The following is a 13399-nucleotide window of genomic DNA, read 5'->3' on the forward strand; positions in this document are numbered from 1 at the left end:
TGGCTGATGGTTAGTACCATCTGGAGAAGGGGAAGGGCTTTTGTAGGCAAATTAAGCATTGCCAAGCCAGCAGAGTCTACCTGGCAAGTCTTTCAAAGTTCAGAGTTTTTCCTAAAGGCAAGGAAGACTTGGACATAAGGGACCTCGCTGGAATCCTAAGGGCAAGTCTTCAGCAATGGACAGTCAGTTACCCATCTGAAAAGGAAATGACGAATGCTCATAAGGGGCTTTTGGTGTCACTGAATTCCCTTATGGATTTTCATGGCTGTGGCATCCCTCACCTGTAATCTTGCTGGGCAGAATGTGGTTCAGTTCTCACCCCAGGGAACGTTGTGGCTTCCCTGAGTATTTTTTTTTAAGAAATTATTTATGTATTTCATTTTGGTTGGGCTGGCTCTTTCTGCTGCGTGTGTGTTCTCTAGTTTCGAGGAGCAGGGGCTACCCTTCATTGGGGTGCACTGGCTTCTCATTGTGGTGGCTTCTCTTACTGTGGAGCACAGGCTCTAGGACGCATGGGCTTCACTAGTTGCAGCAAGAAGTGGTAAAGTAGAAGAAGGTTTAGAAGATTGCTGTTGTTGTTCAGTCTCTAAGTCATGTCTGACTCATTGTGGCCCCATGGATTGTAGCCCTCCGGATCCCTGTCCATGGGATTCTCTGGGCAGGAATACTGGAGTGGGTTGCCATTCCCAACTTCAGGGGAGCTTCCCAATCCAGGGATCGAACCCCGATCTCCTGCCATTTCAAGTAGATTCTTTACCATCTGAGGCACCAGGACAGCCATATTTCAGAAGGTAGCCAGAAAATGTTTAGCTCAATTTCTTTTCTTTTCTTTTTTTGTCCATTCTCACCTTATCCTTTAGACACTCTCAGCTTGAATTTTATAAACACAAAGTGGAGGCATTCATGGCATACAGTGTCTGGATTTGGACACCCAAAGGCAAAGATATTGGGAGTCTACGTGCAGAGACATGCAGAAGAAAGTGACTTTCATACTAGCCCTATGAGCTAGTTTAACAGGCCGTAGTTTAAATTTTCGAAGGGGTGGCATGGAGACTTCCTCTAGATGAAACCTATCACACCAGGTTTTGACTCAAATCCACATGGCCAGGACTCCAACCCCCCAAAAATCCAGATTGGAACTTGAACCGTGGTTTTTTAATTAGAATCACTCACCTGGTAGCTGGACTTAAGGCAGCTCAGGTTGTTTGTGTCTCAGCACAGAAGGAATTCAGCAAGAGGCAAAGTGTTAGGCAAGAAATAGATTAATGTATATAGGATGCTTGTAAGAGATGCAAGCAGTCAGGTGTTGGAGCTCTGCCTGGAGGATTAAGTGGAATACATTCTATAGTCAATGGAAAGTGGAGGACTAGGAAAGACTGCCTTCTTTGAGTACAGGTCAGGCTTACATCACTGCCTCCCAATTCATTTGGAGCAGGAGAGTGTCTGACCTTATGAGGTCAAACTTGGATTATTGTAGAACTTCTTCAAATGGATAGAAGGGTCGTGACATTCCTCTTTTACCTAAAGGCCTGGGGAACATCTCATGTATTATTTATGGCTTTATATTTAAACAAACCTGCCTTCTTCCACTATATTCTGATGCCTTTCTTGAACAATGTTAACTTATAATGGTCTACCAATTGTTCCTATGTTTCTCTACCTCTATTCCCCTCCTAGACTTCTAGATCTACCAGTCTGTCTGTCTGTGCTCAAGCCCTCATTCATGTCTGACTCTTTGCAACCCCATGAACTGCAGCACTCCAGGCTCTCTGTCCATGGGATTCTCCAGGCAGGAATACTGGAATGGGTAGCCACTTCCTCCTCCAGGAGATATTTCAGAACAGCGATCAAACCTTCATCTCCTGCATTGCACGTGGATTCTTTTCCACAGAATCACCTGGGACAGCTACCTGTATCCTATGCTATTCTATCCCTGTCATATGGAGGCAGGCTCCCCGAGCCAAGAGCTGTCGTTTCTCTTGGTGGGAGCCTTCTAATGAAGGTCTCCAGCTTGGACTATTGTCTGGCTTTTAGTGAGCAATTTTCTTCCCAAAAAGTGAAAGGGGTAGTCATACATGTGCAGAAACATCAAAGGTAAACTTGCCTAGCAAGGACTTTAGGGGAGGAGCACGCCACTTGGTTTGAAGCCTAACTTCAATTCCCTTTATCATGGAGGATTGGAAGGACAAAGGCCCAGGGAAATCAGTCTGCACAGAGTAGCTGACCCAGGTATGAAAGAACTATCCTCCCTGCCACATCAAGGGTTACCTGAAGCTCCTCTGGCAAAATGACCAGGGGTCCTCTGGGAACTGTTGGGAGGTCTTGCAGCTCCTATCTATTTACCTGAGGACATGTCCTCAGAGTAAGGCCCACAACTCTCTGAGACCCAATAGAAGAAAGCAGAGGTTGCTTAACTTACCACATCTACCCGTTGTCTCTCAGGACAGAAAGCTGTGACTGGAAATTGAGGCCTTCTGATGGCTGGCTGCACCTGTCCTCAGTCAGGCTCCTAGGAAGACCTGTATTTCTTCCCTCTCTTCATTATTAATGTCCTCTCTCCAGGTCCTCACACTGACTTCCCATCTCCTAACGAGACCTGTCCTCTCATGCGACAGCCTTAAATTCCCTGAGACCTCCTCGGAGGATGTGAGGGCTGCCAACCTGTGGTCACTCATGGCTGACCCTAGGGGAGGGATTCTATAAAAGTGGTATAGTGTGAGTGGTTCCTTTAGTCCTCATGGTCCTCTACGTGACTCTTGGCATGAACTGGAATTCCTCCTGAGGTTGACCCCTGAGCCCCAGCACCTCACCTCCTGAGATTCTCTTAAAAAGAAATGTGTGGGGTGCATCATGCCTGTGTTCCCAAATTTGCCAGTGCGAGGTGTAGAGGGGCAGGGCTGTGTTCTAGGTGCAGTCCCTTTATTCTCATTTGGAGTCACTAGCTTCCACTCTGTACTGAAGTGAGGCTTCTCCCAGTAGACCAAGGCTCTCACCTCCCTGAGACCACTCTAGTGGAAAGAGAAGCTCTTCAGCCAGAAAGCTTTCTCCTGGGTCTCATAGGGCTGGCATCAGGGCTGGGCCTCCACAGTCTCCCCTGTTCTGGGCTGAGTGGTCCTCTTGCACCCCGTTCAGGGACCTCATCCTCACTCCTGACCAGACCCAGACTGCAGCCTCCGCTCACCTGAGGCTGTGCTCCTCAGAACAAAGGCATTACTTTCTTGGAAGTTCTGGATTGGAAGACAGGATGAACCAGATGTGTGCAAAGCTACTGGGGCCTTCTGAGGAGGAGAACATTCTAGGGCTCCACTCTCTTCTGGAGTCAGTGGTCCCCCAGTCTTAGATCAGGTTTCTTACCTTGACTTCCAGTAGCATATGGGAATCCACCCTCTCTATTGGCTGAATCAGCTGGCCTGTGGCCAAGGCTTTTGCCTTCTTGAGACAACAGAAGGGGAGGTGAGAGAGCTACTCCCTGGCTACCCTTGCCTGTTCCTCCGTGCCATCCCCCCTGCTATGGGCCGGTGGGTCCACTCATCAGCCCCCAGTGTCCTCACTGTAAATCCTATGAAGGCCTCTTAGGATCTCCTACTTGGGCAGAATTGGAGCTGCTGTCACAAGACCAAGGCACTCAACTCCCTGCGAACCCCTCCGCCCTTGCCCTGCAGGAAAGGAAGGCACACCTCAGACAGACTGCTCTCCCCATGGCCACACAAGGCAAGAAGCAGGGTATAGTTTGTGGGACCCCTAGTGTTCTAAAATCTTCCCCTTGATAAGTATCAGAGACTGGGACTCTTCCATCCATTGACCTGAGGACACAGTGCTTAAGCTAAGGCTTTTATGTCCCTGAGAATCAAGAAGGATAAATGAGGGCATATTGATCTTTTCAGGATATCTAACATTGCATGTGTTCATGACCACATTGTCCCTGAGTAGTTTTGTCTTCTTTCATACCATTCATTTATCAGCATTTTTTAAACTTTATTCCAAAACAGTTCTTTGGGACAGGGCCCCATGTATCCAACCAGACACATTTTTTGGAGTGTTTAGAGGAAAAATGAATGAAAAGACATGATGTCTGGCTTAGGCTGGGAGAAGTGGCACATTGTGGGCTCTGCACTAATCCAGATCGGGGGACTAGTCCTAGGAAGGTCACTTCATCAGTTCGTGAACTTGAGAAATTTGCAAGTTATCCATCCATAAATGGAGTGCTAAATCTGATGCTGCATGAATGCTGGAATGCATGTTCTACATATAAAGCAGTGGCATACTGATTAAGTATTGGTTTGTAATAAGTGGAAGTTACGATTACTATGAACCCCTCAAATACCACCTTCCCATCTGAGTTAACTTTTAATCCAGGAGACAGCAGAGAATATGCAGTGAATTGGGACAAAAGAAACAAATATTCTTAAATGAGCTAAATAAGTCAAAGTATTTTTTTTATTTTTACTAAAAGAAAGTTTAAAAGAAAGGTAAACCACAACTTAAAGACTTTTTACTCTATTCTTTTCTCCATTTTCTTTATGATTCTCAAAAGTTTCTGTAGTCTTCTTTCAAATTAGCATGAAAATCACTCTTGCAGTGCTATGTTACCTACTTTCAGATCATAAAGACAATATAGATGGCTCCTGAATTTCTTTTATATCTACCAAAACTGTACCTTTAAAACTTTTCAAACAGCAATGAACATAACAGCAGTATCATTACCAAATTAATACTCTGAGGAAAAACAACCTCTTAGAAGTAAAAATATTTGAAAAAAAAATGAAACAAATAATATTTACAAGTTACTCGTGTGAAACAGAAAGAGAAATGTGATGGAAAGAAATGTGATGTAACCCCCACCACCATGCACTCTTTAGAAGCTTGACTAGTCTTCAAGAAAAATTCTCTTCTAATGTCATGTTATCTTGTTTTCATTGTGAACAATATATTCAGTACTTTCAGTGTGTTTTACAAATACACAAACTTTTAAAACATTAAAACAGCTGAAAACTATGATTTATATGATTCATACATTTGAACTCTGAAGCACAATACACCTTATCAGAAGTAAGAACATTTGAAAATACTAAACACCTCCTTCACCTCTTTACATTTCTAATTTAAATCATCGTTCATTAGGTATTTCTCATGTGAATACAAGAAAACAGATATATATTTTGTTAAAACAAACTAGACCTAAACTCGCTTACCACTTAAACTGTAAGAAGATATGGGTTTTGTTCCCTCCACCCCTACTACTCTGCACTATTTAGGAGCTTCACTGCTCTCTTCCAACACAAAGGGAACAAAGTGCCCTGCCCCCCTCCCTAGATGTGGGAGGAGGCCCTGGAAGGGGCACTGGCCTCAGCCTTGCTTCGAGCCCCGGCCGCACCTCTCAGCCCTGCTCTCTCCGCCTGATCTCTCAGAGCCTCGTCATAGAGGTCTGGGAAGGAACTAGGGACCCTACCGTGGAACTTGGCTAGAGCCTCCAGCACCTTCATCTTACTGGTCTCAACACAAGCTCTCGGGCCCCACAGGAACTCGTAGCGCGGAGGATCACTATTGGGTACCCGGTGGTAGTTCAGGTACTCCTTCTGCACCAGATCTTTGGTGATGAGCCTTCTGGGCTCCCCAAAGATGCAGTGCCTCCTCCCAGCATAGACCCCCAACATACTGAGGAATTCCCAGATCTTCTCCTCAGTGGCGCGGTTACCATTCATGAAGATGACCCCCAGCAGCACCATGAGGAGACGGGACTTGGGCAGCGCTCCCTCATCACGCGGACAATCGTTTCCCCCGAGGCTGAGCTTCCTGATCAGGGTGTAGATGTTCCCTCTACCGTCGACTTCCTTCATCTCCAGGCCAAAGACCAGCTCCATGCGCTCACGGACTGTACTGAGGATCTCAGAGAAGTGCTGCCTGTACTTCCTGCTGACGATTTTCATCAGGGCGTTCTGCGTGATGGGCTCCTTCTTGGTGTACTTCTCCAGCAGGAACTCCACGAGTATCCTGGCCTTCCTGGCCAGAAGATCTTTGCGAGGGGCTGCCTGGGAGGCACCTGCACTTCCCTCCTCGGGGCCCTGGGCACCTGCATCAGATCCTGCACATGAAGGCCCTGCATCAGGAGAGCTAGGGACCATGGCTCCCTGAAGCTGCTGGTGATTGCCAGCAGCAGGGGAGCTCGGGAGAGAACCCTGAGGGGCAGTAGAGTGGGAGGAGGGGCACTCCTCCTTTGGGGCTTCAGCAGCACTGGCCTGGGCCTCCTGAGTGTCCCCCCGGACCTGGTGGCGTTTCCCACGGGCATGGGACTTGCTCTTGTGCCTCCGAGGCATGGTGACAGCAGGTCAGGGACCGCAGGTGGGAGTGCGGGCAGGAAAGCAGGCAGGAAGGCACCTGGAGGAGGGACAAGGACATGCTGTGAGAACCTTCAGCGAGGAGAGTGGTAGCCACCTCTGAGGGGTCCTCGAGGCCAGTTCTCTAGGACCCACAAGGCTCCTGTTCTCCTGGTCCGCCTGTCCCCTGAGACCACTGAGTAGCAACGGAGAGTGAGCCCTGGGGCACTGCAGACAGTCCTGCCTGGGTGTTAAAAGGGGGACCAGTGGGGGCTGGCAGGAGAGGCAGGTCCTTTCAGCTGACATTCAGAGTCAGGATGAAAACTGGTGCGAGACACCCCCATATCCGACGCCCCCTCTCCCGGACCCAGCCTGTTCCCTCTCCGGTCTGAAATTGACGCTGCCACCTTCCCTGTCACCCCAGACGAGGAGAGGAGGGCATACTCAGCCCCTCACTGAAGGGTCCCAGGACTATCCCTTCTGCTGTCTCTTGTCTGCCTCTTCACAACAAGGCTCCAAGCTCCCCTCTCAGACCGCCATCCCCCTTCCCGATGTTTGGCCGGGGGGAAGCGCTGAGCAGAGGGGAGGTTCCTGAGTGACCCATTTGTCGGGGAGGATGGCCCTCATCCTGACTCTTCCTGAACCCTCACATCCTCACTCTACTGACCAGCTGCCAGCCCCTCAGACCAAAGTCCCCTCTTCTCCGAGTGTCCCGTGTCCGAGGTGGCAGTGAGGGAGCCCCTCAGCCGGATAATCCGCAGCCAAATTGCGGTGAGTGGGGGTTACACATGGCTGCCGTTCTGGTGTATGGAGGCCCTCAGTCCCCTCGAGGGTCCCTCCTTCACTCGACAGGGCTCGTGGCTCTTCCTCTACCGAGCAGAGCTGGGGTCCAGCAGAGCCTGACCGAGGCATTCTTTCCCGAGACCCCCTAGGGGTTAGTGGATGGTCTTGGGGCCTAAGAGCTAGCCTGGATCCTCTGGTCTGAGTGCAGGGGTAGGGTGGCCGGAGGCTGTGCGGCCCCCTCTTTTCAGAAGGAAAAGAAAATGGGGGTACAGAGACGTGTCCCTGCACTCGTAACTCACGTCACCTCCGATCTTCACACCCGATGACACTTCGGACTGCTCCCTCTGGCAACCGTCAACGGCAGTTCTCAGAGATAGCGGCACTATCAAGGATGGCGTCGCTCCCCCAGCGTGCTTAGGAGGACGTCACTTCCTGTCATGCGCATCTGGGCTCCTGGAGGACAGCAAGGGCGGGACCTGGACAGGCCGGGTTCTGGGCGAGCTTCTCACAGGATTGGCACGTGGACTTTACCTTGACTCTTAAGGGGTCCTGGGACGTCCCTGTCCTGAACTGTCAGCTGGCTCACTCCATGCCTCTCACTTGTGTCAGCACTCCCAACAGGAAGAATTGGGGAGCCCAAGCCTAACAGCCTTCCTGGAGCCCATGAGACCAACACCGAAGGCTCTCTTGGGCTCTCTTTGCTATTATAGTAAGCGATGCTCTGTCGTTCTCCATGCCTTGCCTTAACCCCTGTAGATGCTGGGCTACGTCCCATCTGCTGACCTGAGGCCAAGGCTTCATATCGAAGATGTGAACCCCCGAGTCTCCTGGTATGAAGTGTACATACATCTCATCTCGCCATTTATACTGGAGGCTTCCTGGAAATGGCTGCTACAGGTAAGATGAGCTGAGAGGGAAGGATGAGAGACTGTCTTCTGTGGTGTGGAACCCCTCACATCTCACTCAGAAACTTCATTCATATTGACTGCTGACAGGGCCTGGAAATCCTTCCCTTTCTGGTATAAGTCCACCCCTGTCCACAACCATGCTCATACAATTCCAGAAAAGCAAGTGAAGGGCCTCCTTAGCCTGACAGTTCTCACTGTGGGCTGTCAGTCGACTGCAGGGTCATTGATCAAAAGTTCTGAGATGATGTTTGTCGTTTTGTACAATTACTGTGATACTAACTTTTCTCTTTTAGTCCCTGGGTGATAGTCTATTAAGGTGATCATTTAAAGGGCCAGTTCTCATCCACTAGCATTCCCTGGTGGCTCAGACAGTAAAGAATCTGCCTGCGGCCTGGGAGACCTGGGTTCAATCCGTGGGTTGGGAAGACCCCCTGAAGGAGGGCATGGCAACCGAAGCTGGTGGTCTTGCCTGGAGTTTCCCCTTGGACAGAGGAGCCTGGTGGGCTACAGTCCATGGGGTCGCAAAGAGTCGGACACAACTGAGTGACTAAGCACACACACAACAAACTTTGTGTTGGTTATTTTATGATCTGGGCCATGCTGCCACATCCAAGCCAAACTTTGGTGCCCCATGGTCCTGGCATGGGGCCTTGGAGATGCTGCCTCAGATTCCTTCAGTGAAGCAGTGGAGATTCATGATCCCAGGGCAGAGTGGAAGAATCCAGGGCTCAAGTTTAAAGCCTTTTGCAGCTGATCCTGTTGTCTGCTTCCCTTGCAGCCTGCACATCTGTGCCAGTCTCTTAAGTACTCCCCAACTTGGGCACACATAGGGTAAGTTCAGTGGAGACTTACTGTCCATCACGGATTATTTAATTTTATATTTTCACTTTTCTTAATAGTTTTCTTCATTCTTTCCATAAGATTTCTGTGGTTACTTCTGAGTACAAAAAGCAGCACACCGTGTTTCACTGTGGTCTCAGCTACCCTGAATGTGGTAGTAAATCTGTAAAAGAGTTACAGAAAATTGACAGTCTTACAAGATCTGTTCTTCATGAATATACATAACATACTATTCTGTTCGAGCCTTATTTTTCCTGAGACTCTCAGGAAATTCTTGTTGCCTACATGAAGACTGTATACATTTTTCTAAAGTTTCTTTGTAGGTAAATTTTTTCTATGGTGCTTCTGTTTATGGTGTATTTTCTGTTACTTGGTGTAAGTAATTGTTGATTCTTCCAGACCAACTGGATGATCTTGCTGCCGTGATCTTTGTTTATTCCAGATTTTTGAAGTCTCTTACATGTTTGAATATTTCCTGTCCTGTTTTCTAAGATTTGTAATTCGAGAATCAAATTGTTACTGTGATCCTTTGCTTTTTATCACTTCTGACTTTTATTCATTTGGCATTGTTGTATATAACTCTAGTGGCTATATGTACTTCTCCAGATTTTTTTTCTAGTTTTTAAATTCATAGATTTTTTAACAATTATTTTTAATTAGAAGATAATTAAATGGTGTGTCAGGCTTATTGTATGAAACAGCTATAAGTATACATATATCTCCTCCCTCATGAACCTCCCTCCCACCCCCGACCTCACCCCTCTAGGTCATCACTGAGCTGATTCCTTGTGTCACCCAGCAACTTCCCCCTCATGCCTGTTGTCCACATGGTAGTGCATATTTGTCCACACCACTCTCTCAATTCGTCTCACTGTCTGCTTCCCCCGATGTGTCCACATGCCCGTTCTCTACATCTGTGTCTCCATTCTTGCCCTGCAAATAGGTAGAAGTTTTTAATAATAACAAGGTTCAGCTTATTATTTTCTTTCATGGACTGTGCTTTTGGTGTTGAGCCTAAAATCTCATTACCAAACTTATGTTTTGCCCCCATGTTATCTTCTAGATTTTCTTGCCTATTGCATATGGCATGTAGAATCCTAGTACCTGACCAGCGATCAAACCTCTTCCCCCAGCAGTGGAAGTGTTGAGTCTTAAACACTGGACTGCCAGGGATGTCCCTGCAATTTCTTTTAAATTGTGAGTTTTTCATTCAGGTCTGTGATTCCCTTTGAGTTAATTATTTTGAAAGGTTTAGAGTTTGTATGTGGATTCATTTTTCTTAGATATGGATGTCTAGTTATCCCAGGACTGTAAGTTTAAAAGACTGTCGTTTTCCATTGAATTGCCTTTGCGCCTTTGTTAAAAGTCGGTTGAGTGTTTGGGGTGTCTGTTTCTAGATTTTCTGTTCTGTGCCATTGATCTGTCTATTGTTCTGTTAATAGCATACAGTCTTGAGTATTGTAGCTTTAAAGCAAGTTTTGAAATCCCGTAATATCAATTCTCTAACTTTGACCTTTCATATTGACTTCAGTGGGTATTATGGATCATTTCATTTTTGACGTAAAATTTAAGTTGGTGGCTGCTATCTACAAGCTATCTTGCTGGAATTTTAAACAGAATTGCATTAAGTATCTAGGTTAAGTTGGAAATAAGTGACATCTCAACAATACAGCATCTCCCTATCTATGAACATGGTGTGTCTACTTATATAGATCTTCTTTAATTTTTTTCAGTGCAGTTTATGAGTTTTACTCATGTAAATCTTATACATATTTTTGAAGAATTATTTCTAATATATTTTGGTGCTAATGTGAATGGTATTAGGTTTTTATTTGCAATTTCCATCTCTTTATTGGAAAAGAATTGACTATTATGTATTAACCTTATTAATGTATTAATTATATAGTAGTTATATATTGATAATATATTAACCTTATTAACATATAGTCCTGGCTTACTAATGCCAGGAGTTTTCTTATTGTTGATGATTATAATTCCATTTTTCCCTTCCAAATATCTGTATCTTTTGCTTCCTTCTCTTATCTCACTGCATTGGCTAGGACTTTCACTACAGTGTTGAATAGGCATGGTGAGAAGGGATATCCTCGCCTTGTTCCTCACCTTTGACAGCATCTGTCTTCTCACTATAAAGTATGATGTTTTACCTGTAGTTTCAGATGTTGTATACGAAACTGAGGAAATGCCTGTCTGTATCTAGTTTGCTGAGATTTTTTATGATGAATGGGTGTTGGATTTTATCAGATGATTTTTTCCTTCATCTGTTGATCTCATCTTGTGATTATCTTCCTTAGACTATTGTTATTATGATTTGTGATTACCGATTTTCAAATGTTGCACATCTAAAATGCATCCTACTTAGCTATAGTATGTAATTCCTTCTATGAATTGTTAGGTTTCTTTTCTTATATTTTGTTGGGGATTTTGCTTCTATGTTCATGAGAGGCATTTGTGTTCAATTTTTTTCTCTTAATTTCATCTGATTTTGATATTCGAGTGTAATACTCACCTCACAGAAAAGGAATTAGGAGGTGTTCCTTTTGCTTCTATTTTCTGGGAGAGATTGTAGAGAATTGTTATCATTTCTTCCTTAAATTTTTGTTAGAATTCATCAGTGGAAACATCTGGGTCTGTTAGTGTCTTTATTGGAAGCTTATTAGTTATAGATTAATTCTCTTTAATAGATACAGACCAATTCAGAGTATCTATTTTTCTTTGTGAAAGTGGTGCTAAGTTATACCTTCAAGCAGTTTCTCAATGGAACCTTTCCTTTTTGTAGGCACAGAGTTGTTTATAATATTCACTCATTATCCTTTTAAAGTCTATGGAATCAGTAGTAATGGCCCCTCCTTCATTTCTACTATTAGTAATGTAATTTGTGTTTTTTCTCTTTGTTCTTCTTTAGCCTGGGGAGAATTTTATGTTCTTTTTATTTTGTATCTTTAAAGAAACTTCTTTGGGTTTTGTTTTTTTCTGCATTGCCTTCCTTTTTTCAGTGTCATTGGTTTCCACTTTGATTTATTCTTCCTCTGCTTTTTCTTTTCTTTCACAGGTTTACTAGTATAGAAGCTTAAGTTATTAATTGTAGGTTTTTTTGTTATAGGCACTCAATACTGTGTATACCTCTTTACTGATTTTGCTGTTATCATACACCTTCTGATAAGTTGTAATTTTGTTTTCATTTTGTAAAAATATTTTAAACTTTCTCATTAGATTTTATCTTTGGCCCATGTGTTATTTAGATGTTTATTGTTTAGTCTGCAAATTATCTTTAATTTTCCTGCTGACTTTTTGTTATCAATTTCTAGTTTATTTCCATCACACTTTTCTTGTAATCATGAGGGTTTTTTCTTTTTCTTTTCTTTTTTTTTTTTTGGTCTTTGTTTTAAATAGACAGTCTCAATAAAGGAAGATGAGGGGCTTATGTCAGATGTTGGCTGGAACTGATTCCTTTGGCAGCCTTGAAATTTTCTAAACAGGAACTCAGGGGTAGCTGAATTGTCCTAGAACGTGGCCTTGGGTTGCTGCTAGAAACCATGCTAGAGGTCAGTCAAGGTTCTTAATGTAAATGTTTGGACAGAGTTGTTCATGCCAATAGTTTTTGCAGTTCTCTGTTCCTAAGCTCAGCTTGCAGTTCCAGGACACATTGCCCTTTTTATAGGTAAAGTCTGCTTGAGATCCCCAGAAGGGAGGTGATCGCCCACAGTGTAAGGTTGGGGTGTGGTGAGTTATGCCAAAAATCTAGAGAAGGATGCAGACTCCCCCAGTTTTGGCCCCTGATGCAGTTCTGGTCCGGGAACCACACTGGGATTAAGAATGTGTGGGAGGGAATTGGGCTCGAGGACTTACAGAAAAGAAACTCACCCAGTCAAGTCCGTGATTATTTGTCCAGTCTTAATTTGAACATCATGCAGTCTTCTCGGTTAAACTTCTCACCTCAAAATGGGTAGAGCCATAGAGGAAATGACAAAGACTGAGAGGAGAAAAGTCTTGGCCTCAGTGGGCGCCTTCATCATTGGAAATTCTGTGTCTTCCAGGCCTAAGACAGTGTCAGCTGCCACCCAAGTGTTCTTTGGGTATGCACAGCCTGGGGGTACTCCTTGCAGCTCTTAATTGAGGGGAGCCATGACACAGTGGGCTGACCCAGATCTTGCCCTGTGGGTCATGGAAAAAGAACAAAGCAGAGAGTGACAGCAAGCAAATTTTCATGGGAGAGATAGAGCAAAAGTCAGGGGTCTCCAGCCAGCAGTTTGGGCAAGACAACTGCAGTTCACCGTGGCAACAATCCTAGTTATGGTACCAAATATGTCACGGTGAAAAGAGATTTCCTCAGTGCTTGCTCTTGCAAAGAAAGGGAAGGACTCTGGACTAGAGCACATCAGGGGACTTGTCTGATGAAGGTCACTTTATCAGTCTTGTGAACTTCAGAAGACTGCAAGTTATCCATCTATAAATGGAGTCTGCTAAATCCTATCCTGCATGAATGCTGGAATGCATGTACTACATATAAAGCAGAGTCATACTGATTAAGAAACA

The 13399-nt window shown here is 45.1% G+C and overlaps 1 protein-coding gene across 2 annotated transcripts; it reads right to left on the minus strand.

The window, feature by feature from the left end:
• Positions 1-2077: 2077 nt before the first annotated feature.
• Positions 2078-7799, minus strand: LOC782159 (melanoma-associated antigen B4). 2 transcript variants are annotated; one of them, XM_059883870.1, is made up of 2 exons: positions 7402-7799; positions 2078-6375 (listed from the first exon to the last, which is right to left on the minus strand). In XM_059883870.1, the coding sequence occupies exon 2, from the start codon at positions 6312-6314 to the stop codon at positions 5310-5312; it is 1005 nt and encodes a 334-aa protein (XP_059739853.1). In that variant the 5' UTR covers positions 6315-6375; positions 7402-7799; the 3' UTR covers positions 2078-5309. The 2 variants fall into 2 exon arrangements, with proteins under 2 accessions (XP_059739853.1, XP_024844453.1); XM_024988685.2 differs by having other exon boundaries at positions 7397-7799.
• Positions 7800-13399: the final 5600 nt, after the last annotated feature.

The sequence above is a fragment of the Bos taurus genome, chromosome X (assembly GCF_002263795.3).
Source record: "Bos taurus isolate L1 Dominette 01449 registration number 42190680 breed Hereford chromosome X, ARS-UCD2.0, whole genome shotgun sequence".
Taxonomy (NCBI): domain Eukaryota; kingdom Metazoa; phylum Chordata; class Mammalia; order Artiodactyla; family Bovidae; genus Bos; species Bos taurus.